This window comes from Pelodiscus sinensis, chromosome 16 (assembly GCF_052426305.1).
Source record: "Pelodiscus sinensis isolate ZL-2025 chromosome 16, ASM5242630v1, whole genome shotgun sequence".
Taxonomy (NCBI): Eukaryota; Metazoa; Chordata; order Testudines; family Trionychidae; genus Pelodiscus; species Pelodiscus sinensis.
In genome coordinates, this window is record NC_143067.1 from 3,335,213 (window position 1) to 3,361,247 (window position 26,035).

A 26,035-nucleotide genomic window follows, 5' to 3' on the forward strand; every position below is an offset into this window, starting at 1 on the left:
AATTAATTCATTTGGGTATGCATTTATAGCCAGTACTATCAGACCAAAGGCAGGGCAGATTAGAGAAGTCATACAAAGAGGGCTAGAAAGGAACAACAACATGCGATATCACTTGGGAAACACACGCTTGCACACTTGGGTGAAATGAATCCAAAACACAGACACACAAGAGTGAGAAGCCAGGAAATAGTCACACTGAAAGCAGGATGGCCGACAACACATTGTATAGAGGTTTGCAATGGGAGACAGCAGCAAGGGAAAAGGAGAGGTTACTTACCCTCTGAGATGTTTTGTCCCTATGGAACCTCGCATGCCTTTGATTGAATATTTTTCCTCAGCGGTGTCCATGGGTTTGTATCAGCACCCTACACATCCTCATGCTCTGTAGTGAAGTTATATAGGGAGAAGTGGATCTGCCACCACGCCACTTCCTTCTCAACAGCAAGTCCAAAGGCAAGAACTCCGAAGCAGAGGGGAAAGGAGAGTGGGGAGTGGAGCGTCCATAAGGAGAAAGCCCCTCCAAGGACTCCAGTCACTGCACAAGGTAAGTAACCTCTCCTGCTGTGGTTTATTGTCCTTATGGGCGCTCCACATTAGGGAACTTCCAGGGAATGTGCCAATTATGAAGGAAGGTCCTGAGGAGACCAGTTCAGAAGCAGCCTTTGGTGAGGTCACTCTCCGAACGGCTCTGATCTGGGGACATAGCTATGAGATAGGTGGGTTGGTAGGGTGCGTGAAGAAGGGGACTCCACCAGCATTCAAAGCAGGGCCTTCTCAAGGCAGAGAGAATTAATTAACCTCCCCGGGGGAGCGAGCTGACTTCCGTGAGGGAAGACACAGCCCAATTCCTTCAGGAATCTTGCAGAGGGCGCACACGCGGAAAGCCCTTGGCTTGGGCGGCGAAAGGCTCTCATGGCAGCGAGGTGGGCTTTCATCCAGCCGAACGATAAGCCTCGGGTTTTTATATGCAACTGGTAGTCAAAACAGACAGGGAGAACAGCCTCCGAGAGGGTGACCACTGAGCTGGAAACACTTCCACTCTCACACGACGGCTTTTGCTGTGGCTTCCGGCTGGTCCGCACTGCCGCCTGCACCTCACGAAGACAATCCTGCTCCAAGCTTGCGAGCCCTTGAGGAGCCTTGAGACAGAACAAGGGAGACTAGAGTGGGTTGCACAGCCTGACTCCCGGGCCAGGAGGTCTGCGACCAAAGGGAAGAGAAGAGTTGACATCAGAGTCAGAGGAACCACACTTGCCTCGGGGCTATCAGGATAATCCCTGATTTCTCCTGTTTCTGCTTGTTCGAAACTCTGAGGCGCAAAGTTGCTGAGGGACAGGCACATCACAGGACTTGAGGAAAGCACCTCCCAGGGAGCTGCAACTGAGCCCTCTCTTAGTAGGAGTAAGGAATGTACTTCCTGCTCCAAGAGACCCTTGCGAAAAGTATCCCTGAGAAAAGACAGGAAAGGGGAGGAGGAGTTGAAAGGGACGACAGCCTGATGAAATCACTTCCAGAATCCATCCGTCCGATGTGCTGAGCTCCCAGGAACGTGCGACACAGGAGAGGCATTTGCTACAGGGTGAGTGGGGAACAGGTTGGTGCAGCGTAAGATCCCAACAGAGGGAAAGTTCGTGGTCCTCAACCAAAGGGTCAAAGCAACCTAGGTTGTCTACTGGGTGGTAGTAGATGACTCCTTGTGACACGTGGGCCTTGCTTTATGTGACTGACTTGGTTTAATCGTTGCCGGGTGGGTGATGAAATTTTTGGGTGTAATAGTACAGAACTAAAGAAGCGCTGTCAAACTTACAACAAAAATTCAGTTTTCTCCACATTTCAGTTGTGTTCATGTATCCCTGAGATGTCTCTCGAGTACCCCTACGGGTTCTCGTACCACTGGTGAGAAACACTGCTCTAGATGGGTGAGTGGGGCGAGGGGTTGAGCCTTTGGCTGTGGCGGTGGGGGCGGGGAGAGAAGAGGCGGAGCGGGGCTTAACCTCCCTGAAGGGGGGCTCCACCCGCCGCCCATGACCAGACCCTTGTGCTGGAAGCAGGATCCTCAGTGGTATCTGGAGAGGACTCTGGTGTCTGGGGTGATTTCTCTGGGAGCCGACGGTGGGGGGGGGGGGTCTCTTCTGGAGACCTCAGAAGCTGGAACCCTCAGAACCCTCAAGTCTGGAACCCTCAGAAGCTTCCTGGGCTTCCGTGGTGACGAGCGAAGACCAAAGATGCTGCCGGAGTACCTGGCTGACGCCAGTGCGGATGGGGGAAGCGAACCTGCAGGTCTTGGGAGCACCCCATAAGCAGCACATTACATCTGTCCTCCAGCTGCCTGGCACTACTCTTGTGGAGGCCGTGTTCTTGGCAGGATGCAGGGGCCCCCCAAGACAGCAGAGGCAGCTGGCTTGCCTGTCTCTGAAAGGGAAAGACCCGTGGCAGTCCTGGCCGGGTTTGAAGGCCCGGGCCTTGGGCAAGACTTGCAGGCAAAGACCTAGCTGGGGTCAACAAAGAACGGTGGTGAGAGGTGCCGAAAGCACAAATGTGCGCCAGAGGGAGAACCCCCCAAGAATACGAAAATAAACATAGAAACAGAGGTACATGAAGTGAACCCAAAGAGGTAAGAGAGAGCTAGAAGTTCATCTACCAGACAGCACAACGCTCAGGGTCTTGCCGCAGAAAGTTGGGCAAGAACTAGTCGTGGTGGGTCTGCCCGTCCCTTCGCTACGTACCTTTGTGTGGAGCACGAGGATGCACAGGGTGCAGGGGAGGACCCACGGACACTGCTGGGAGAAAATCTCTGCTCAAAGGCACACGGGCACCTCATGTGGCCCACCCATGGGCACAGTCACTCAAAGCACAACAAAGCGATGGGGGGTTGCACACTCAGAGGTGTTGCCTCCCCAGCAGGGTTTGGTCTGTTGCTGGGCCACTCTGGTTAGGAGATGCATCGAGTTCTGGCCAGACCGCAGAGAGTTCACCAGAACAGAGCTGTGACCATGGAGGGAGTGGCTCAGGGAGGCCTGTTTTATTGTGCACGTGGATCTCCCTACTTGGGGTGCCTTGGCGGAGGCACGGAGACCCAACAAGCTGCTGGGAACAGTCTGGGGCATGGGCAGTGATGGGAACAGCCGCGAAGGCTGCCGTGTGGTGGGGAGAGTGCAGGGCGGGGCGCAGTCAGCACGGGGGAGGTGAACGGAAGCGGATGGCATCACGGGTCCTACACGGACACTGCGGCTTGTAGCATGGAGCGCTCCTGGAGTGGGCACAGATGCATCGCACGGGGGCTTGCTGCCATGTTAGCAGAACCATCCTCCCGTCCGGGTGCACATTCAGCCCCCGCTACTTCAACCCCGAAACAGGCCCCGCCGGGGAAATTACCTTCTCCAGCTGCTGCCCGTATTCACTTATCTTCGGAGGAAGAATTAGGTATGTCAGTAACACCCTTCCTCTTCCTCCTACCAACCCTCCCTGCCTTACACCAGGACTTAACGTTATTGATAAGGAACAACAATAATGGTGTGTGTATATGGAATGGAAGCTACATCCCCGCCTTGGCTGTAGCCCTCACCATCAGTCAATAGTCTGATCTAGCTATCTATCTGAGAAATGTGCATCTGTCCGTCTGTGAGTCTCTTTGTTCAAGAATGCCTCCTACACCGGAAGAGCTTGGACCACCGCATTCGGCAGGCAGCTTCCTCTCACTCAAAGGGTATGTCTACACTACCCCGCTAGTTCGAACTAGCGGGGTAATGTATGCATACCGCACTTGCTAATGAAGCCCGGGATTTGAATTTCCCGGGCTTCATTAGCATAAGCGGGGAGTCTCCATTTTTAAATCCCCGCTGCTTCGAACCCCGTGTAGCGCGGCTACACCGGGCTCGAACTAGCTAGTTCGGACTAGGGTCCTATTCCGAACTACCGTTACTCCTCGTGAAACGAGGAGTACCGGTAGTTCGGAATAGGCACCCTAGTCCGAACTACCTAGTTCGAGCCCCGTGTAGCCGCGCTACACGGGGTTCGAAGCAGCGGGGATTTAAAAATGGCGGCTCCCCGCTTATGCTAATGAAGCCCGGGAAATTCAAATCCCGGGCTTCATTAGCAAGTGCGGTATGCATACATTACCCTCCTAGTTTGAACTAGGAGGGTAGTGTAGACATACCCTAACTTAAAGCAAGGGCAGGGTTTGGTTGTGCCAGGACAATGGGAAGTGCTGGGAACGGGACTCTCTTCCATAACAGAGAAAGGGAGGGGCACAGAGAGGAGGGATGTGGCACAGAGCGGCCACTGTGGGCAGCGAGCCAGCAGGGGGGGACTATCTTGCACAGTGGTCACTGCGGGCAGCTGCAAGAGGGTGGCCACCAGGGCTGAGGCTCTGCCATCTTGCCTGCCAGTAGAGCACATAAGTAGCCCTGTGCCCCAAACCCTTTCCCGACTCCCAGCCTTGGCTGCAGCCCCAGACGGAGGATGGGGAGGTGGGGGGAGACAAAAGGCCCCTGCCAGACATAGGGGCTGGGGAAAGAAAGGCCCCTGCAAGCTGGGGGTGGTGGTGGAGAGAAAGCCCTGTATGGTGGGACCCCCCGCCCTGAGCCCCTCCTCCCCCTCCAGCCCTCACTTTTGCACCCTCCATGCCCCCAACCTCATGCTCTGCCCCCCCATCCCTAAGGCCCTGCCCTGACTCCCGCACCCTCCACACCACCAGCCGCCTGCCCTGAAGGCCCCGAATAAGTCTGCTATTGCCATATCGAATGGTTCAACTGCCACCATAAAACAATAAAAGCAAGTACGTCCACTGCACTGGAGTCCCATCATGGGGGAGATTACAAAGCAGTTAGGGATGTTGTCCAAGCTGGTCTACTGTGACTGAACTCTTCCCTACTCTAACTCTGATCGGACAGTTCCTTGCATGATGCAGACAGGAAATTCGGGTCTCCTAAGAGGTTATCTGGAACAGCCTCTCAGCAAAGGCACGGCACCTTGCACCTTGGAAAACAATTGCCTTTGCCTGGCTGCATCAAACACCGAGGCCGGGTCTCCTGAATAAATCAACGACTTTGCCACTTGATAAAGGAGGACGTTTCCTCCCACGCACTCCCACAAAGAAGGAAATTATGAATTCACATGCCTGCAGATATTTGAGGCTCCCGAGGCCATGGGAGTCTCTCCGTGACTTCCGCTGATACTGGATTAGGCCCTAGAAGCACAAGAGAGAGCCTGGCCACCTCCATTATGTCCCATAAGCCTCCTTTCAGCTTCAGTCCTCCTGGCCTGTTTCGAGCATTTGATTGTCAATCACGCTTGGCTGCCTGGTGCTCTTTGGATAGAGACGTACCCAGTCGGCTGAGCCCATCCAAAGGAGTTCACGCACATGGGACTGGATGCAGATTAAGACCCCAGATGCCCAAAGAGGAAAACCTAGCGCATCCACCTCCCGTGCCACCAAGCTTCAAAGCCGTTCAGCTCGGAAGGACCCTCTAGCCTCATGCTCTCACGGTGGATGGAAAGAGATGCCATGCGAGTATAGAACTGCGTTAACATAAGAACGGCCAGACTGGGTCAGACCAAAGGTCCATCCAACCCAGTGTCCTGTCTGCCCACAGTGGCCGACGCCAGGTGCCCCAGAGGGAAAGAACAGAACAGGGAATCATCAAGTGATCCTTCCCCTGTCGCCCATTCCCAGCCACTGACAAACATTCCTACCCATCCTGGCTAATAAGTACTGACAGATCTATCTAGCTCTTTTTTGAACCCTGTTATAGTCCTGGCCTTCACACCATCCTGTGGCAAGGAGTTCCACAGTTTGACTTTGTGCTGCGTGAAGAAAAACATCCTTTTGTTCGTTTCAAATTTGCTACCTATTAATTTCATCTGGTGACCCCTAGTTCTGAAATTCCTTACTGAAGAATTTAAAGACCAGAGAAACGAGACAGGCCGGTTACGGGAACCCCACCAATGTGGTCTTTGATGGTAACCTCCCCGCACAGGATCTCCGAATCTTGTTTTCTGGCCTACCGCATGCTGCTGATATACTCTCAGTCTCCATGGCAACACAAGAGTGTGCGTTACTCCTCCGAGACACCATCCCGTGCACCGCACAGAGCCATTTCAAAGGCAAAAGCTGCACGGCCAGGGGAGAGCTGTGGCGGGGGCGAGGGACGACCGTCCTAGCAGAACCCAGGAGGAGGCAAGCAGGAGATATTTGGCTGCTATCATTGTACCAAAATCAACCCAGACCACCAAGGGTCACATTTGTGTATCTCCAGTTTTCTTAACAGAATTTCCGTTCGTGCTGCAGGGATGGACAGGATGAGAGACTGACAGTCACCGTGCCTCCAAACCAGCACAGCAGCTCATGTGCCCGCCCTCTGCCCCATCTCTGTCCACAGGCCTTGACTCACAAAGAGCGCGTCTCCCTTGAGCAGGAGTGCGCTACCGTGGAGTTAACGTCTCTTGCACAAGTCAAGCCGCACTGAGGGGCTGTGTTAGCAGCTCAGGGAGCAGAGCTGGGGCTACACACCCGCCGGGCCAGCCCACTCCAGCTAAAGGCGGCGCTGCCCTCGAGATAAGGGGGTTTGTCGGTGGGTGGAGCATGAGTCAGGGAAATGCCGTAATTCCGAGTTAGCTTTGCCATGGAGACAAGCCCCAGGAAATAACCAGAGCAGCAGTTCCCACGAGAGTCCCACGGCCTGCGCCTGCTTTGTTATTATTATCGATTTATATTGCAGGGAGCAAGTCAGGGATCAGTGCCCTTTGGGGCTCAGCGATGGTCCCTAGAAGTGACTCCTGGAAACAGGCACCTCCTGATTCTGAGTCTGACTTAAAATCCGACCCACCCCCGGTAGCTTTGGGTCTAAAACAAAACCTTCCGGAATCCAGTTCTTGGGCTCCACTTCGGAGCCATTGCCGACTTAAATATCTGCCCATGCTTTTCTTGCAGGCTGCCCTGGCTGTCCGTGCCACAAAGCCAGTCTCAGAGCCCTGTAGAGGATGTGTGCATGTTGCTGCCTCATGCCGTGGCACTTAGCCCACTTACAGGAGAGATAAGAACAAGGGCACTCTGTAGCCTAAGCTGGCTTTGTAGCTCAAGCTGTATGTAGAGGCTTCTACTCTAAGCTCCAGAGGACTCAGGTTCAAATCCAACCTGTGGCAGTTACCTGTGTGTGCACAAAACCAACCCAGCCCCAGGGAGGCAGCAAGTCCAAGGGAAGCATACCATGTAGCCAGCTAATGCAGGTGTCTTGGCCTTACCAAGGCCTGCTCTATGAGGAGGCAGAAGAGAATGGCATTGCCCACTTCTCGAAGGCTCTGGAACACATCTGTCTTCAGCTCTGCGTACTCAATGATGTCCTTCAGCTGGTGATGGAAAAACTCCAAAATTCCTAGAGAGACGTGAGAAGGGTAAGACTATGGGGAAAGGAAGAGCAGTAGCATGGAGCTAACCAGGGGCTTGCACAATGAGCTGGTCAGTGCCTAATGTTTCCTGACCCTGGACAGCTAATTATAAATAGCACCCCCACACCTTTATGAACTGCAACCAATAAGCCTGATTCTCCTCTCACCCTGGAGTAAATAAGGAGGAATGCTCTTGAAGTCAAAGGAGGTCAACATAGCAGGGGGGAGATCAGAACTTCCAAAGCTGCCAGGACCAAGCCAATTTTCCTGCCCACCCCTATTTGCAGAAAGTCAGTGGTATTGAAACTAAACTTTCCATGGGCGGTTGGCCAGTATGCCAGGGAGGGGGGAGGGGTTTGCCTTCCCACCCCCGCAATGCCTGCTGTAGGGGCGCTGGGGGCGGAGTGTTGCTGTGCCCTCCCTGCACTCCGGGGCCTCGTGTCCTCCTCCCTCCCTGTGCTCCGGGCTGGGGAAGCTGGGGCATGCGTGCCTACCCTCCTCCCCGACCCATTTGGGGGGCAGGGAGGCAGCTTGGTTCCTATGGCGGGGGATGGGCGTTGATCTATAAGAATGGTGCTTAAAAAAATCTAGCAAGCAAAACAAAACACTGGCAACACGCATGGTCTTGCTCCGGGCATTCTGTCGCTAGTCACAGCCAGGCTCAGGCTCAGCCCGGCTCTCATTTCCACAGCTACACAAAGATGCACGAGGGAGCCACAGCAGCTGCTCCGTAATTCAAGCTGTAAGAGTTTTTCCCAAACGGCCAGAGCGCCATGCCATCCCCTGCTTGCACAAGCAGGCTTCCCTCCCAAGCTGCATTCCAGCAACACAAGCGTTAGGGAGAGTTTGAGCTGGCACCCAACCAGCGAGCTAGGCACTGTGCATCGATCCCACGCTTTGTATTTTCGTGAGGATACTGTCTATTTATGCACTGCTCAGCTGCTTCTCACGGTAACGTCTATGCCTGCACTGGGGTTTTTTTTTTCTGGGATACCAAGGGTATCCTGGTAAAATCCTGCCACATCCAGGGAACACGTTTGCTCTTCCGCTTTTTTTTGGTGGAAAAGCAAATGCGCCCTTTCGGGGAGCCCTGTATTTATCATTCCACGCCTCCAAAATTTGTCTCTGTGTAGACGGGGCCAAGTTTCGGAAAAGCCTCTTCCGAAAAGACTATCAGGAAAAGCTACCGGAGCGCAATTTGCGTAGCTTTTCCCGATAGATCCCAAGACATAGCCCTAGACAGTCTTAGAACTCATCCTTTTCAGCCCTTGGAGAACAAGCCAGTGGGTGGTTACTGCCCCGTGCCGGAATGCCTGCTGCAGGCCTCGGTGGAGAGGCAGCTGCATGGCGTGTCCGAGGACTGACCTGGAGATCCGTATTCGTGTCTTGGCAAGCGGCAAATCTTGGGCATCACCTCTATGAGCGTTTTCACATACTGCAGAATGGTGCCCTGCAACTGGGAGAGGAAAGGAGCTCAGTTAACGTGGAAGGAGGTGTCTCAACTCGGAGCACAGGCATGTTAAAGGGGCTGCTTCCGCCACCAGGCTGGTAGCTTCTGCAGCAGAATGCAACACTGATCGCAGAATCCTCAAACCAGGGACGTCCTTATGATTTCTGGGGCCCTGTGCAGCCCAAGCCCCTGCACCCTCCATTCCCCAATGGGAGGGCAGCCACTCCATGGGGCAGGTCTGTGCTCAGGGCTGGGAAGGCAGGAGGAGGCTGGTTATCTGAGCCAAGCCTCCCAAAGCAGCGAGGTTCGCCCAACACTTGTTCCAGACCCGTCATTACCAGGCTTTTGACGATCTTCAGCAGCTCCTCCATCACCACCGCGATGCCTTGGTAGCCGAGGAGCCGGCAGATGGTCTTGAAATGAGGAGGCCCCACGAAGTTGCGGTAGGAACTGTAGATGTGGCTGTAGGCGATGTTCAGCGGCTGGAAAACGAGAGGCACAAAGACGATAATGGGGACCAGCAGCCTTTGCAAGGCTGCTCCCTAAGATTCTTTCCCAGGGGGCGTTTTCTGTCCCTCCCATCCGGGTACCTTTTACAGAAGACAAAGGGCACAAACCCATTTCCTGGGGCACGTCCTTTTGGGGAAGGGGAGGGTTACAGCGACGGAGGATTTGTGTTTTGTGCCTCAGCTTGGAAGAGAGTTTGAAACAGACACCTTTTGGCGCTGTGTGGGAGAAACACCTCTGTAACGCCTGTACAATGCCGGCTGGGAAGTGTTCCTGGGCACACAAGAGCCACAGCCGGGGCTTTTGGCTGCTGAGCCCATACACAAGCACTGCTGCCTGTTGAGAAATCCCTGGTAACAGCCGAGGGGGTATTACTGCATCCTATCCCCGTCGCTTCGTCTCATGGTGATCTCCAGGCAAAAGCCCACTTGTCTCTTTTCTGTGTGTGCAAAAGGCCTGCCTCTGCATCCTGACGGGGGCCTCTGGGCCGAGCGATCGCTATCACAGATCGATATTTCTGAGGGGGGACAAGGGCATGGGTAGTGGGTGAAGGCCCACCTGGGGCTGGCAAGCCCCAGCCCCGCCCCTCCCGTCTGAGGCCCCGCCCTTGGAGCCAAGCCCCACCCACTCCCAGCCTGATCCTTCCTGACCACCTGGACCGCCGGGGCTGCTGGGATTTTTAAAAGATCCCATCCTGTGTCCGGTGACGGGCCTTTGCTTTGGGAGTGGATCCCACTGCTCTCGCTGTGCAGCTCCCCACTGCGGCTCTGTCCGCCCTGCAGTGGGACACCCGGGGCTGGCCCGTGTCGGCTGAGTCAGGCTCACGGGGCTGCAGGGCTCTGAAACAGCAGGGCAGGCCGACCCTCCGGGGGATACCCACGCCGGGACTGGTTTCCCCCAGAAAGATCCCCATTTGTCTTTCCTGCCGGCAGGCGCTCCTGGGAAACGTGATGATTCCCGCGAGGCGGCCTCACTGCAATCAAGGAGCAATTCCACGCACAACCCCCGCCGTGGGCTGCAGAGCTGTTCTCTTCGGGTGCCGCCGCATTAGCATTCCAACAGCCTCCGCCTCTCCAGCTGCCCTCCCACCGCGGGGCTGCTGCTGAACAGGGGCCGCTGTGTGACTAATGGAGCTGGGAAGCAGCTTTTAAAACGTACTTCGGCACTAGCCCCGAAGCTACAACCTCCATCCCCATTGCACAGGGCACTGCTAGAGAATCTCTTTTAGAATGCGCCTCGGCTGCCAGCGAAGCAGGGCGGTTCATCCCTTCCCGTCCTGGCGAGGTTTCACTGCGGGCAGGTCGCTGCACTAGCCCCCCACTGCTCACCTGATCCCCCTGCAGCAACGAGACCCAGCGCCCGACAATCCGCCACCCTGTCTGGGGCCCCACCCCTAGTTTGAAAACCCCAGAGATAGAAAACGAGTGTCTACCGAAAGGCGAGCGTGGTAATTGGTGACAGAAAAGCCTGGCTAGGCAACCAAGTTCACCCCCTGCCAGAAGAGAACCCAGGAACCCTGTAGGGCAGCGTTTCTTAAACTGTGTTCTGCGGCACAGGCAGTCAGAGGTGTGCCGCGGAGAACAGCAGAATTCAAAATGGCTGCCCTTAAAGGGCTCAATACATTTCCCTGAGCCTTTTTTCCCCTCAATAACTTCCCCCCAGACCCTTCCCCCCCCAACCATTTTTTTCCCCCTCAACAAAAAATCCTTGGTGTTCCACATGAAAAAAAAAAATTGTTCGGTGTTCCTCCGTCTTAAAAAGTTTGAGAAACACTGCTGTAGGAGATGGACTGTGCTGAATTGCTACTAGTTCAGAGGAGGGCAACGGGACGGCTGCCATCTCAGGAGAGATTAAAAAAACGGGAACTTTTCAGCGTGGGAAAGAGACAACGAAGGGGAGACACGAGGGAGGTGTATCCAGTCACGACTGATGTGGAGAGAGTGAACAGAGAAGAGTTAGTCACTCCTTCCCATCACGTAAGAACGAGGGTCACCTGATGAGATTCATTTTCCAACAAACCAAAGGAAGCATTTCTTCACGTGGTGCACAGTCAGCCTGTGGAATCCAGGCAGTGCTGAGCGGAGAACAGGTGCACACTAGCAGGCCTGGCAGATGCATGATCAGACGCGTCGACCCAGCTCAGCAGCAATGAACCAGCAGAGAGAAGTGGGCTGTTGGTATTTGACACACTCTGTGGGGGATAGCTGCGGCAACATAGCTGGCTCCCAAAGGAGTCAGGCGCCTAAATCCCTTTTACAACCTGTCTCTCTTTCTGGAAAAATAAGGAAATATCTCCCTCCTTCGCTGGGTGCGACCCACATCGGCGTGGGAAGTAGGGCTGCAGGGTGCTGCAGCACCCTAGGTTTTGCACCCAGCTTCCGCACGCCCAGGAGCCAGCTCAGCTGCTGACCAGCCCCGGGTCCTGGCCTCTGGCTCCTGTGAAGTCTCGCCAGCTTCATCACCCTCTGGATCCTGCTGCGCACCATCCCCAAGGCCCTCGCCACCAGCCCTGGAGGCTCCTCTACCGCTCGGGGTCCTGGGGCTCTGTTCCTGGCCTTGGCCCGGGGCACCGCAGCTGCTTCCAGCTGTGGCTAAGTTGCCAGCTCTCCCAGACCGGACGCCATTGCCGCAGAGCGTGTCCGATCTGGCAGAGTTGGCAACTGTAGGTGTGACCTCAGCTCGGGTGGTGAGGGGCACGAGCAAGTGAGAGGAGGGCCCAGCTCAGCACCCCACCCTAAAACAAGCTCCAGCACCACTGGTTACCTCTTACCCCAGACTGCACATCTAGAATTGACCACATCACGTGGAAGGCAGTTGTCTCTGAATTCCTCTCACCCGCTTACTGCAGGTTGAACCTCTCTAGTCTGGCACTCTCGGCAACACCCATGGTCCGGCACGATGTTTGTTAGGCCAGTGTCCACTTAGCGTGGGCGCGGCCAAGTTTCCCGCGGTCCTGTAAAGTTTGTTTACAGACCCCAGTGCTGGCTCCCAGTGTTCTGTGCTGTGACTTAGCTCGAATTCACCCCTCCATGTCTCCTAACAGCCCAGTCAGCGGTGGAAGTGTTAGCAATGCTGCTGGACAATATCAACCTCCCGCAGTTTGGCAAATTCTCTGGTTCAGCACTGGACAGGTCCCGAGGGTTGCAGCGGCCATGGAGGCGCTTCTCACCTGGCCCCAAGCTTCTGCAGTGGCAGAGGGCTATGGTTGTCCTCTCTCTTTCCCGGGGACAGCCTGCATGCTGACCCCTTTGTCCCCCGCCTACCCCAGGGCAGAGATTTTAACAAAGCCTGGGCATTTTCCTTTTTCTTTCTAAAAAAGAAAAATCAATCGAGTTAAGGCCTCGAGCACGGCCACTGAGTAACTCTTCTAGTAGTTAATAACGGGCTCTTCAGTCCCGCAGCGAAAAGTCAAACCAAGAATCACAACCACTTTAGGATCTATGCACCTCTGAATGCCCGTTAGGGAACTGATAATGGGGCAGAATCGAAAGCAGCTGGGAGCTGGCTGGCTGAGGTCTCTTTCCTGCTAATTCATCCCCCATCTAAAAAGAAAGAGCCAGAAAACAAAACCCACATCTGGTTCTTTCAGCCTCACCAACACTTCTCCCAGACAAAAGCTACTGGGGACAGCACGCCCCAAGCACTGAAAGATGCTTGACTACAGTTCCCTATTGGTTGCTATGGCAAGTGATGACGCCATCAAAGAGGGCTATAATACAAGCCTGTGGAGCGGTGATGGATTTATTCAGCCAGCAACCAAGCAAGCGTTCCTGGCTGGGGAGAGGAAAGCAAGGCATCGTGAGCTCGGTTCTGACCACTGATTGGCCACTCTTCAGAGACGAGCCAGGCAAGGTAAAGGGCTTTTTTACTGATTGTGCAGCTACTTAATGGTGTGTACGTGTGTCTAGCTGTTCCTGGGAGGAAATCAGGCTACAGAGCAATTGCGAAGAGGAGAGGTTTCTTAAAGGAGAGAACGTAGGAAAAAAGAAAGACAGACAATGAAAAGGAAGACAATCCGGATGGGCAGCGTTAGTCTAGTTAGCAAAGAAATACAAAGAGCGGGATGTTTCTGCTTTATCGAAATGCATTTGTGCAGAGGAACTGATTCTGCCCTGAAGTTGGAAAAGGGACTACCTGCCACCCTGGAGGGGCGGGGGTACCAAAACAATCCCTGGCTGAAGCGGAAGGGTAGATTTCAATCAAATTCACCAGCTGAGTGAGCATGGTGGTCAATGATTCCTGGGGAAGAGCTGACCATGTTTTATTAGTTTTGACTGCTGTTATTGAATTTATTTGTACTTCAGTAACACCCAAGCATCCCGATCAGAATCAAGATCCCGCTGCGCTTGGCACAACACACAGCATCTCAGCTGCCCTGGTGTTTCCTATAGCAACAAGTTAGTGACTGAAAATGCCAGTGGGTGCGTAGGCAAACACAGCAGTCTCCGTGCACTTTTCCAGGGAGTGCTGTGGGACTTGGATGGACAATCAGAAAGAGTATTGGAAGCTCAGAGATGAGAGGCTTGTGTTGAACTAACAACTAGTTTATTTGCAATGTTCTTTATGTTCCGTAGGGAACATAAGCTTGTAGCTAGAAACCCAGCAGAGGTCTAATGTCTGAGCCGAGCATCAAGGACAAACTCACCTCCCATTTCTTATTTTGGACTGGGGACCTTTTAGTCACCAGATGGGATGGTCAGGGTACTGGCCTGGGTCTTAGGAGACTCAGGTTTAATTCCTCGCTTTGCTACATATTTCCTGTATGACCTTTGGCAAGTCACTTAGCCTCTCCCTGGCTCAGTTTTCCTATCTATAAAATGGGGACCACAGCACTATCCAACTTTACAGGGCTGTGGGGAAGGCAAATACTTGGAAGACAGAGGTGAAAGTGCTAGTGGCAGAACTGTACTGACCCATGCAGATGCTGAGTTTGCCAGTTCCATTCTAGTGTACCAGGGCTGTTTGAAATAACACCACTGCTCTGAACTGTGCAATCCCACCGACAATACTGGGACTGGGAGAAAGCGATTGAATTTTGTCATGTCTATGTCAAGTCTTGCTTTCTTTCCCAAAACTTTTTTTTTTCCTGTTTCTTGGCCAGCAAATTTTTTTTCACTGTCTAATGGCAGTAAAAAAAATTTCATGCGAAGCTCTGAGCATTTTTCACAAACACGTCTCTGGGTTTTTCACCCAGCTTCGCGATTACAAATCCCCTTGACTTCTGAAGACTGCATGAGCCCGAGCTAACACGCCTGGGAGTCAGTGGGAAAGAGTCCAGTTGATTTCCGTGGGCTTTGGCTCCGGCTTAGTAATTTAAGCATTTCCTTGCTTCTGCTTTCAGAGCCACGATGAACATTGAAGTCCGCAACATCTCTGGCACACGTGCCACCGTCTCCTGGTCCGCAAACATCCCCTGCCCAGAGAACTATTACCACGTCCTGTACCGTCCCAATTGGAACAGCGTCTTTGCGGGATACTTCCGCCAGAACTTCCACCGTGAGGAGAGGGTTCCCCACTCCCTTAACCACCTGGTCCTCCACAGACTCACTCCCTCCACTGTCTACATCCTGTGCATCACCTGTAAAAACTCCTACCCCTCCAGCAACCACTGCACAACCTTCCACACCCTCAACCAGCACCCGCTGGCCTGGCGCGGCTTGAAGCAGGAATCAGCCACCTCCATGTGGATGGTGAGCAGCCTACTGCTCCTCTGCTTTGCGGCCTTCTTGGTCTTTGGTTGCCTGCAGTTTTGGTCCTCAAGGTGCCGCAAAGGGTCATGGCTGCAGCAGTACAGCGCCGACCCAGAGCGGGAAGCGGGAGAACAGACAGGCTCGCCTGAGGGGACCGGAATGAAGGAAGAGCTGTTGGAAGTCCCCATGACGACTGTCCGAATGAGTTCTAATTTCACAACAGAGAGCCCACACAGGTCCCCCCGGCGCTTCTTTCCACTCCGAAGCAGCGATGACAAAAGGGCCATTTTACCTCAGCACAGGCTCAAGTGAAATAAAAGGAGCCCCCAGTATGGCGGAACGCATGGCATTTTGTCTTTCATTTTAGTGGGGCGGCTCTCATGCCGCAAATGCTGACCTGACATGCATCAGCGCTCTCACTGCACTGCCTGATGATGGACAATGGCAGCCCCGGGTGAAGTGGTTGCCAAATTTAGAAAAAAACAAATCATTTTCCTTCTCTCCTGGTTTATTGAGAATAAATTGAAGAAACCAGCAAAAAACCAAGCCCCCAAGAAATTAAGGCTCAATTCCACTGTCAATAAACTTCACCTCAGTGGAGTGACTCCAGCTTTGCACCAGCATAGCAGAGATGACAGGCCTTTGGAGCGGCATTGAGTGGAATAAAGACAGTGGAGTTAATTTGTTTAGAAACAGCCCTTTTGGCCTAGTGGTGGAGCACGGACATTTGAGCAGACTTGGCTGCACCCCCGGAGAGAGTCAGTGATCTGCATGCTGAGATTCAGTCACACAACAGGGCTCCGTCACGTTGAAAATACACCGTTCCTGACCCAGGCTCATAGTGCCCTTCCAGCGGGGCAGCTCTGCCTGTCCCCAAATCACCATGACAACCGGCATCCTTCAATAGCGTTGCTGCAGGCAAGGCCAGGAGTCCATGGACTCAGAGTTGGACCTAAACTCTAGGCCTGACCCTGCTTCCTTGGAGGTCAAAGGCAAAACTGCCCTAGACGTTAGTGGGAGATAGCACCAGTCCTGGGCCTGTGACAGTTGCACCCTGCAGAGCAGCTGCCTGCGCTGTGCTTAGTTACCGGAGACCAAATCCCAAGAGGTTCTTGGTACCTCATGGCCTACACCGGCTCCTCATTCACCTCAGCGTGCTTGGCCTGGCTTGGGGGATTTTGGTTCTTGGGGACACCTTTCACCAATGGAATCACTGAAGGGGAAAACCAATCAGCTATTTTGGGTGGGCTCGCGGGTGGCTCAGGACTCTAGGAAGGGCTGATTGAGTGGTCTAGTCTAGGTCAGTAGAAGAATCTTACAGTGCCCCAGCATGCGTGCGATGTCTGTGTTGGGCAGTCATCTCACAGGGTCTTCTGACACCTTTCCCTGGTAATAAAATTCCCTCTTCAACCCACATCTATGCCTCTCCAGGCTCCTTGGTAAACCAGGCTGCCATGTACATCTGACTGACAGATTGCCTGGCACTGAAGATAAGCAACATCTCCACACCCCATTAGTCCAATAATTCACCTTTCCAGTGACAGGGGGCCTGATGTGGTATCGTATAATGGGGGGGAGCCCTCTCACCAAGTCTTGCCACCCCATTCTAATTTCTGCATCACTGGACGGGCTGTTCAGTGGCTCTGACCCAGGGTTGGTCATCACCCCAGCACTGTGGCTTGTGAGCTCACTCTGACACCGGCGCTTTAAGGAGGCACAAAGAACGAACCAAACAACAACACAGCACAGCCGCTCCCTCACCCAGCTTGTCAGTCTCAGCGAAGCCAGGCTGACAAGGGCGTTTCTGTTGTTCTGCTCACAAACCTTTCCTGGCCTTTCCCTGCCTGTGAATGGTTTCGGTGTACAAGCTTGCTTTCCCTCATTGGTCGCCCCCTTCCTAAATAAAGTCCCTTGAACTGGCCGACGTGGCTCATTACTGACCTTTGAGCCGTAGAGGTAATAGGGCTGGACGTTGGCTGGTTTGTCTCTTTGTGGTTCCTGGGTGAATGGAATAGCTGTCCGTACAAACCTGGGGAGTGCAAGGGGAAGGAAAGATGGTGTGCGTTAACTGCATTTCACACCAGCCACACTGTGTGTATGTCACATGCATTGCTCTTTCAAAGCTTAGGTCTTGCCTAGGTAATCACCCACAGGTGGATTCAAACTTGGGACCTATGGAGCTCTCTATAGCTTGAGCTATAAAGCCAGCTGTCTCACAGCTCAGGCTATAGAGCTCACTCATTCTTATTTCTTGCTGTAAGTGGTCTAAGTGTCACTACATGGGACAGTGAACCACACCCTATAGGTGTGGGTTACACCTACACTGTTGCTGTGATCAATCTTCTGGAGTTTGATTTAGAGAGTCTAGTTAAGACTTGCTAAATCGAACTCAGAGGGTGCCCTCGCCAACATCTGGTACTCCTGCTTTTGCAAAGAAACCTGACGCTGTTGGGACACTGCCAAGCTCAGCTTAAGGTAAGCCGACTCCAGCTACATATGCTACATAGCTGAACTTGCATACTTTAAACTGAGCTGCTGGGTCTGGCGTAGGCCCAGTCAGAGAGGTTCGAGTTTCACTCTAAAAGGCAATGGTGCATTATAAGGGAAAGGAAAACCCTTCTACCTTGTTGCAGAGTGGAAATCTACTGCTGTCACCAAGGTCTTTTTGTATTGTGTGTGGTGGGTTTGGGGCCTGTGAGTTACGTCCGTATTTTGAAAGAAGGGCCTCCAGATACCCTCTCTCGTTACGTTTTCTTACCGGTTGGTGGAGCCATTGTAGCAGTAGTTGGGAAGAAAGTCAAAGTTCAACTCCCAGAAAACGTGCAGGGTGATGCGTCCGTACGGCGCAGAGACGTTGTGATTGGCCTCTCGGAACATGGCATCAAAACTGTCCAAAGTCATGTGCTTACACAGCAGCCGGTGGGTCAGACGATTTATCTCCAAGAGCCATTCCAGCTCCTGTACCAGGCAAAGCAACAGCGGGAGATTGCAGATGTTACCAAGATCTTAACAGAAGTCTTATTCTCTGAGCAAAAAGATGGTTCCTAATATTCACACACCCGCGCAAGGTCTTCCAAGTGAGAGTGTAGCAAATATTAAAGACACTGCTTGAACTCAAAGGCTAAGGGCATTTGCACTTCCCTCCAGGGCCCCCACTCTACCATTCCCCTTCCTACAGGAAGTGAAAAGTGTTTGTTCCCCATGGAGCACATGCTTGCTAGAGTATCCCCTTTCACATCAGAGTCCCTGACAAGTGGAAATGGAATTTTACACTTCTCACGTCTGCTGCCTTTGCAGTGTATCAGGGCTCTGAACTCTGTGTGCAATCAATCCAGAGGTTAGCCACATGGATGCAACAGGGGGAATTAAACTCAGGACTTTTTTCTCCCACTTCCCAAGGTGCCACTATCTGTGCTTTATGAAGATCCTCACTATGAAAATCCCCAATATAGTCCCTTTGTGGAAAATGGGAGCCCTAGAAAGACCTAAGGTTGGTCACAAAGAAGGAAAGAGAATAGATAGATGGGTGGATTTTAATGCATTAGTGGACAGTGGTGCATACACATACTCTGTCAGTGTATCACACTTGCTGAGTCTACGGATTGAACCTCTCCAGTCTGGCACCCTGGGGACCTGACCGATGCCGAACCAGAGAATTTGCCAGCCCACAGGAGGTCAATATTGTCTAGCAGCATTACCAGCACTGCCACTGCTTACTGAGCTCAGACACTGAGGAGTAAATCAGAGCTAAACAACAGCACAGAACACTGAGAGCCAGGACTGGTGGCTGCAAACAAACTTCATGGGACCGTGGGAAACTTGGCCACACCCATGATAAGTGGACATCTGGCTAACAGAAATCATGCCGGACCATGGATGTTACCAGAGTAGAGATGTTCAACCTGTACACCCTTTCGGACAACCACTGAGCTTACCACGATGGAGGTCAGGTCTTCACTCTCAAAGCGGCTAATGGCCTGGTCTAACGATTTGTACATCGCCGCGGAAATACGCTGAGTTATGAGCCTGTTCAGGTCAATTGACCTACCCAGCAGCTGTGGACAAGAGGAAAAGATACTGGTGGGAACATGGAGAGATGGACCCCAACTAGAGCCCCAGAGACAACGCTTCTGGACAGTGGAGAGAGTTCGGATCTAGTCCATACATTGCTGGTTGGGTCTGTGTCTATCTAAAAGGGGGTTTCGGGCCTGGAAGGTAAATAACCTCTCTTTCCTTGACTGCACCTTGTCAATATTAGGATAAATGCTTTTGACTTGGTTTTTGGATTATGCTTTAAATATAAGAAATCTATTGTCATTAATCTTGACTATATCCAACAATAGAACATGTCCTAGACCAGGGGTCGGTATCCTTTTTGAACCAAAGAGCCAAGCTACATCAAAATTCAGAACAAGTGGTCAACAAAGAGCTGTACGAGGGTGCCCATTTTCAGGGCTGAGTTCTCGGCACAGGATCTGGGCATAAAGAGGTGAGTGGGACATGAACTCACAACCCCGGACTCTGGAGGCTACTGTGACCTACCCCACCAAGCTACCTTCAGCTTGTGTGTTATCTATGTATTGTGGGAATGACAAGAGTCTTATATTTGGTTCTGTTCTGAGCCATATTTAGCTCCAGAACCATAGGCTGCTGATCCCCATTCTAGACAGTGACATTTTCATCTGACAGTAGGACCCAACTAAATTCCTGACATTGGGACCTTTAGAGCCATCTGAGCCTCCTTCTCTGCTGTACCTGGACATGTCTCTGTTTGAGTAATGTCTCGTAGCGATTGGACGGTGGGTAAGGGATGATCACTCCATAATTCTTACATTCAGCCCGGAAACGCTTGTCCAGCAAGACACTGGAAAAGGAAAATATCATCAGTACTTTCACACCGTCGTCCTTTCTCTTTCCTCTTAATCTTTTCCAAGAGGAAGCCCCTGTGAGTCATCCGCTTTATGGGCTGGGAGGGTTCCCCCAACCCATCCTCCCTCTCTTTAACTAACTTTATAGCCTTATGTGACGGGGCATATCATAGAATCATAGAACAGTAAAATTGGAAGGGACCTCGAGAGTCATCAAGTCCAGTCCCCTGCCCTCACGGCAGGACCAAGCACCATCTGATCATCCCCGACAAGTGTCTGTCTAACCTGTTCTTCAATATCTCCAGTGATGGAGATTCCACAACCTCCCTAGGCAATTTATTCCAATGCTTGACCATTCTGACAGGTAGGATGTTTTTCCTAATGTCCAACCTCAACCTCCCTTGCTTCAGTTTAAGCCCCTTGCTTCTTGTCCAAAGAGGACAATTCCCCCCCCCCCATGTGACACTCTTTTAGAATCCCACACTGGCACACAAATGGTTACCAGGTGGTATAAGCAGCTGTTCCTAGAAGGCGAGGTCTTCATCAAAGAAGGCACTCGAGGCAGTGAGGACAGAGACCCAGGGAGAAGAGGCTCAGTAGATGGGGTCTAGAGTTCCCCTCCCTCTGGGAAAGGCATCCGGACAGGGGCAGAGCTAGCTCTGTAGTGGGCCCTACAACAGGAGCAAGACTCCTCCAGGGCAGCTCGGTGCTCCATCTTCTGCAAGAACAGGGAGATGGAGAGAACCCAAGGTTCGGCATTATGGCAGGACTCCCTCAGGGCTCCTCCGTGCCAGGTATAGCTTTCCACGGCTCGGAGGATCGTGGCTGACCAACACGAGAACCTATGTCCCTGCCAAGGTCTGATGAAGGTACCAGCTTTGGGGCACACCAGCCCAATGTGCGATACACCAGGCCGAGGACTCCCAAGTGGTGCACCCTTCCCAGTACTACAGAGCATGGCTGCTCCGCTACTGGGGAGGGAAGTGCCTGTCTGCTCCATTTCTTTCCTGCTGGCCTCCACTCCGGCCCTGTGCATTGCAGCTATGGGGAACTGCACCACAGGCTAGGCTCAGACTGCCACTTACTGTGCTAATTTTATTTCCCTCTTCGCTTTGTTCCCCCCTCCCCAATTTGTTAGTTGGAGCCATCTCTTGTGGTCTGGTCACCGGGACCAACATTTTCGGGACCGGGCCTGTCACTTCTATTGTGTGCCTACAGCACTTCACACCTCCTCCCCCTTGGCCCCTGCCTGGAGCACATACAGCTGAGCAAAGCGTAACAACAATATTCAGGGGACTCGCTTACCTGCCAGCCATCGCTTTGTAATAGGCGAAGACCTGATCTGCCAATTTGTACACAAACTGATCAAAACACAGGTTCACCTGACAGAGAAAGGAATATATATCACAAGGGTGTGAGCAATATCAACGAAATAGGGTCTTGGAACAAGTGAATGTGCATTTGTGTATTTGTGTGCATGAGAGAGAAAAGCTATTTGATAAAATACTATCAGTAGCAAAGCACTTTCCCCTGCATTTCCTGTCAGCGAGGAGAGAGGTTTCCACACTCTCATGCTAAAAGAATGCAGACTATCGAGCATTTACGTTCCTCGCCTTTTATGAATCCTACCATAAAGCCTTCCTCTCCCATCTCCTGTCCTCTGGTTCTTTCAGTTTGAGCAGAGTGGACAATGATGCTGATTTGAACTGAACCAGAATTTTGTGGGTTTTTTCCTCACTGAAGTGAAATAAGCTTACTGGACCATTTTGAAAGGCATTTCAAACCAAAACGTCAATGCAAAATGAATCAGCAAAGGGCAATTTTTTTCAGCTAATAGTAAATGTGCCCCAAAATGCATTTTTTGCAGCAACAAAACTATTCTCAAATTTAAATGTGAATCGTTTTCAGGGCGCTTCCTTCATAAAAACGTTAAAAGCTTTCTTTTCAACATTTTCAAAACAGGTTGTTCGGCTCTGCTCTCTGAGTCCTCTCTGGCTCTTTCCCTACTGACATTTCACGACTCTTTGGCTATCAGTTACCCTTTACGCATCCCAGAGGTGAATATTTTGCTTCCACTGGATCTACATGGAGCTGACTGCCAGATGGACCCTTGGAAGCCTTTGGACATTTGTGGCCTTCTCTTGAATATTTCTCAGTATTTTTCCTTTTTTTTAGGGGATGCCGCTAATTAATTCACTGCAGAATTAGTCTGTTCGCTCCGACAGGACATGCCAGAAGACAGCTCTTCATTCATTGCCCCGTCAGACAAACACAGGAGAGCAGAACTTACTTCCGCTTCAATTTCATCGTATAGGAACTGCTTTTTAAACTTGGTCAGGGCGTAGTATGCGCTGTCATTGTACAGGTCCAAGGGATACAGCACATACCTGAGGGGAAGAGCATAGATCACGTTAGTCACAGACCCATGAAGTTCATGGCCAGAAGGGAACACCCGCTCATCCAGTGTGACCGTCCAGAAGGCACCACCATCGCCCAGCAGCCAACAGCTGCAGTGAGACCAAATAGTGGCCACAGGAGACTAGACTATGATATGCCACAGCCAGACAACAAGGGGAAGGATGAAGTGAGACAAACCCAGATAATCCCGGCAAGCAACTCACTAGTCACAGAGGAAAGCAAAAAACCCCCAAAGTCATTGCAAATCAGATCTTGGGCGAAATTCCTGCCTGCCCCCTGCATATGGCGATGACTGGGACACTCCTGCATAGTGCATCAGAACAAGGAGGCTGTGTCTACATTGGCACCCTTTTCTGAAAGATCCCTTATTCGGAAAAGGGCTTATTTTCCGCAAGATCCCGTCTAGACTGGCGCTTTTCTCCGGCAAAACCCCGAGCCGGAAAAAAGCGGCAGCCATGTTCATGCAAATGCCGCAGGGGATATTTAAATCCCCCGCGGCATTTGCAATTCCGAAGTGTCTCATTATCATCCCTTTTACGGAAAAGGGTGCCAATGTAGACACAGCCGGAATGTGTCCCATTTGCAGCCAATGTTCCTCTATTTTTTCCTCATCCATGTGCAGAATATTTTTGTTGTGTGCACTGAGGCATGTGCAGATGTGCACCACCCGGAGAAACACCTGCTGCCGGCTGTGAGCATTGTACTGATCAGCTGGGTAGTATTTGACTCTTCCCCCAGTTGGCTGCGCAAGCACTGGGCTTGCAGGGGACACTGGTTTGCAACTACTCCAGCCCAGCAATGGTTGTTGGAATGGAGAATTCTCCAACCTCAGGTCTTTCAGCTTCACTTATTCCAGTTCCTGAAACTACCCCCCACAGCCTCTAGGTCACAGCTGCTGGAACTTGCTAGAGAAGAGCCAGTTTGCTGCTAGCGGAGGGTCCCCCGCACCCCCATCCATGCCAGGCAATTCCTTGTCTGCCTGTCCTTTAAGAAACTTCTGTGCTTCTCTAGCTTTGCAAGGGACCTTGCATGGAAAACAATTGCCTTCTAAGGATGCAGTTATAACACATAGCGCATGGCATGAGCGTTACGATCACTTATTGCTGGTTCTACCACAGTGCCTGGGAACTCCCGTGCTGGGCACTGCACAGAGAGAACCAAAGGACACAGCTGTATCACAACGTCCCAGAGACGCTCCAACACTGACTATGATCCTCTTATAAAACTTCCGCCCCCTGGGATAGATCCCTGAGGGCCTGCGAATGAACCCGCTCACAGCCCCCCCTCGGCTCTTACTCCATCATGGAGGGCTCCTTGGTTTCCAGGATGTGGTCCGTGAGAATCCAGGGCATGGACATCTCGATGGGGAACTGGATGCGACGGCCCATGGTCAGCTCCAGAAAGAATTCCCGGAACCAGAGCTGGGACAAGTCGCAGCACTGCTGCAGGGCTTCTGGAACGACACAGGGTGTTCCCCCCGCACCGGGAGGGCACCAAATTTACTGTCTGCGAGAAAGCCGGGAGAATCTTACAGCAAGGGGCAGGCCCTGTCGCCTTTACTTGAAATGCGGTTTAGCTATTCTAGTCCATCACAGTTCTCAAACCATGGTACCCGGGCATCTTAGGGGAGGGAGAAAGGATTCTTAGCCTCACTTTCTATCTGGGGCAGCAAGGCTCAGGGAGATCAAGTAACTTGACCAAGGTCACACAATAAATGTGTGTCAGAGCCAGGAAACGCGCCCAGAGCCTTCCGCAGAAGGCCGCCCCTGGTTACTAGGTTCTAGCTCTCATCATCTCTGAAGGGATGCCAGGGTCTGGTAACATGCTTGAAATCAGACCCAAGGGCCAACCCTTGAATCCAAGTGAGATCTGCTGGGTAGGCCGCTTTCGAGCCAGACGGCCCCCCACGCCAGGCAGCATGGGCAGGGCGCAAGTCTGTCTGTGTCAGAGCCTCACCGCTGATGTTGAGGAGGTGAGTGAAGAAGAAGGACTGCTTGTGAAACTCCTCGATGGCCAGGACTATCGGCCCGTCCAAGCTGCTCCTCAGGGTCTTCTTCGAGCCGCTCTTGTCTGCGATGAGCGACTCCAGCATGGTCCGCACCATGTAAAGCTTTAAAAAAAACACATCAGCGTCTTGACAAGATGCAGCAGCACCTGGGTCTTCTACAGGGAACTGCTCCACTCCCGTCCTGAGGAGTTCCCACCCAGTGGCTGGATCCTGTAGGCTGCTTCCATTTTTAATGAGAGGCCCACAAAGAAGATGGCTCTAGCATGTTCTGCAGGACTAACGATGCACCAACGGCCGCAATGGGAGCCTTCTGCATGCAAGGACTTGCATGCAGAAGAGTCCAGGGACCAACAGCTAATCCCGAGTGGGATGACTTCCTGGCCCCGGGACTTCCTGGAGCAGGGAGAGGGTTTACGTACCTGCGTGCTCGATGGCCCCACCGCGCGTCGAGGGACCTTAATATCGAATCCGCCTTTGGGGTCCTTCTCGCCTCTCAGGCAGGGGTCGTTCGGGGGCTCCCGACCTCCCTCCCAGTCACAGATCGTCTTCCGGATTGCCTGAAGGACACTGGGACGGTAAAAGCAAAGCGTTCGCGCTGGCCCATAACGGAAGGAGAAAAGACCCAACGCCGTGCTCCCGGGAGGCAGGAAAACACACGGTGCACGGACATGCGGTGGCATGGCTGCTCGCCCCGGCTAGTCTGGGGAGGGCTGCTCCCCAGGGGTTACAGGCCACAAGAGGCTGAGCAGCTCACCCTGGTTAGCTACGGGCATGCGGTTCACGAAGGGTGGGTAAAACGCGCAGATCGGCTCTGGCTGTGGCTACGGGAGAGCTGCTCGCACCGAGGGTCACCCACAGGGGCTGGGCTGCCGACAGGAACACACTGCATAGGGACTCGCCCTAAGTTAGGTTTTGGGCCCCACCTGATCAGAACGTTTTTCTTCTTCCGGACGGCTTGTCTCAGTGGCTCCCGGAGGGTCACCTGAGCAAAGTCCTGCAGGGCTGCATAGATAGTGTTCCTGATGGCCTGGTTAAAGACACTCTCCATCCGCCCCATCAGCACTTGCAGACCCTTGATCATGGCAATTACCTGGGGAAAAGGGACAAAGTTGGATACGTTCCCTTATAGAGAGACAACGCCAGTGATTGAGGAAGGAGTATTCTCTCTGTTTTACAGCAGGCCCTGGGAAGGGAGTTAGCTGCCCAACTCCTGTTGAAAGTTAGCACGCGGCTGGGTGTCTTATTCCCCTAGACTTCTCTGAAACCCCCAGGTTAAGTGATTTGCCCAAGGTCACACAGGAAGTGTACAGCAGAGTAGGGAACTGAACCCAGAAATCCAGCCCACTGCCTTTGCCACGAGACCACCCTTCCATCAGACGGCTGCCCATCCCTTTGGGCAAAATGAGCCACTTACCTCCACAAAGGCAAACTTCTCCTCGCTGGTGTAGTTGTACCGGGTGGCTCTCTCATACTCCTCAGCGGTGCCCGGGCAATCTTTGTTACAGAACTTATCGGTGGGGTGTACCAGCTTCCAGGAATACTGGAAGGAGAAAACAAAACCAGTGATCTCACAGGAGCCCAGCGGAGCAGGCGGAAACATGCACGGTCTGAGGAGGGCTTTCCATCCGCTTAGAAAAACACTCCCTCGCCTCCTCTGCCGTTGTTTATAAACAAACTTCCTTTGGGAAGCTTGAAAGCCAGCTGTGTC

General features: G+C 52.7%; 2 protein-coding genes across 4 annotated transcripts in view; one reads left to right on the forward strand and one right to left on the reverse strand.

Moving 5' to 3' along the window:
* Nucleotides 1-26,035, reverse strand: part of CYFIP2 (cytoplasmic FMR1 interacting protein 2) — a 77,749-nt gene that overhangs the window by 15,374 nt on the left and 36,340 nt on the right. For all 3 annotated transcript variants that reach the window (XM_075900623.2, XM_075900621.2, XM_075900622.2), the window contains exons 13-26: nt 25,742-25,867; nt 25,251-25,417; nt 24,747-24,894; nt 24,276-24,429; nt 23,616-23,772; nt 22,192-22,288; nt 21,207-21,283; nt 19,789-19,897; nt 18,969-19,088; nt 17,792-17,991; nt 16,975-17,062; nt 9,175-9,318; nt 8,752-8,842; nt 7,243-7,373 (exon numbers count right to left, since the gene is read on the reverse strand). In XM_075900623.2, the coding sequence (XP_075756738.1) occupies nt 7,243-7,373; nt 8,752-8,842; nt 9,175-9,318; nt 16,975-17,062; nt 17,792-17,991; nt 18,969-19,088; nt 19,789-19,897; nt 21,207-21,283; nt 22,192-22,288; nt 23,616-23,772; nt 24,276-24,429; nt 24,747-24,894; nt 25,251-25,417; nt 25,742-25,867 (1,809 nt within the window). The remainder of the gene's footprint in view (nt 1-7,242; nt 7,374-8,751; nt 8,843-9,174; nt 9,319-16,974; nt 17,063-17,791; nt 17,992-18,968; nt 19,089-19,788; nt 19,898-21,206; nt 21,284-22,191; nt 22,289-23,615; nt 23,773-24,275; nt 24,430-24,746; nt 24,895-25,250; nt 25,418-25,741; nt 25,868-26,035) is intronic.
* Nucleotides 2,440-15,380, forward strand: FNDC9 (fibronectin type III domain containing 9). The gene is made up of 2 exons (XM_025179023.3): nt 2,440-2,614; nt 14,685-15,380. The coding sequence occupies exon 2, from the start codon at nt 14,692-14,694 to the stop codon at nt 15,343-15,345; it is 654 nt and encodes a 217-aa protein (XP_025034808.3). The 5' UTR covers nt 2,440-2,614; nt 14,685-14,691; the 3' UTR covers nt 15,346-15,380.

Excerpts from the sequence above, each read along its gene's own strand:
- FNDC9 (XM_025179023.3), top strand. The coding sequence starts at position 14,692 with ATGAACATTGAAGTCCGCAACATCTCTGGCACACGTGCCACCGTCTCC.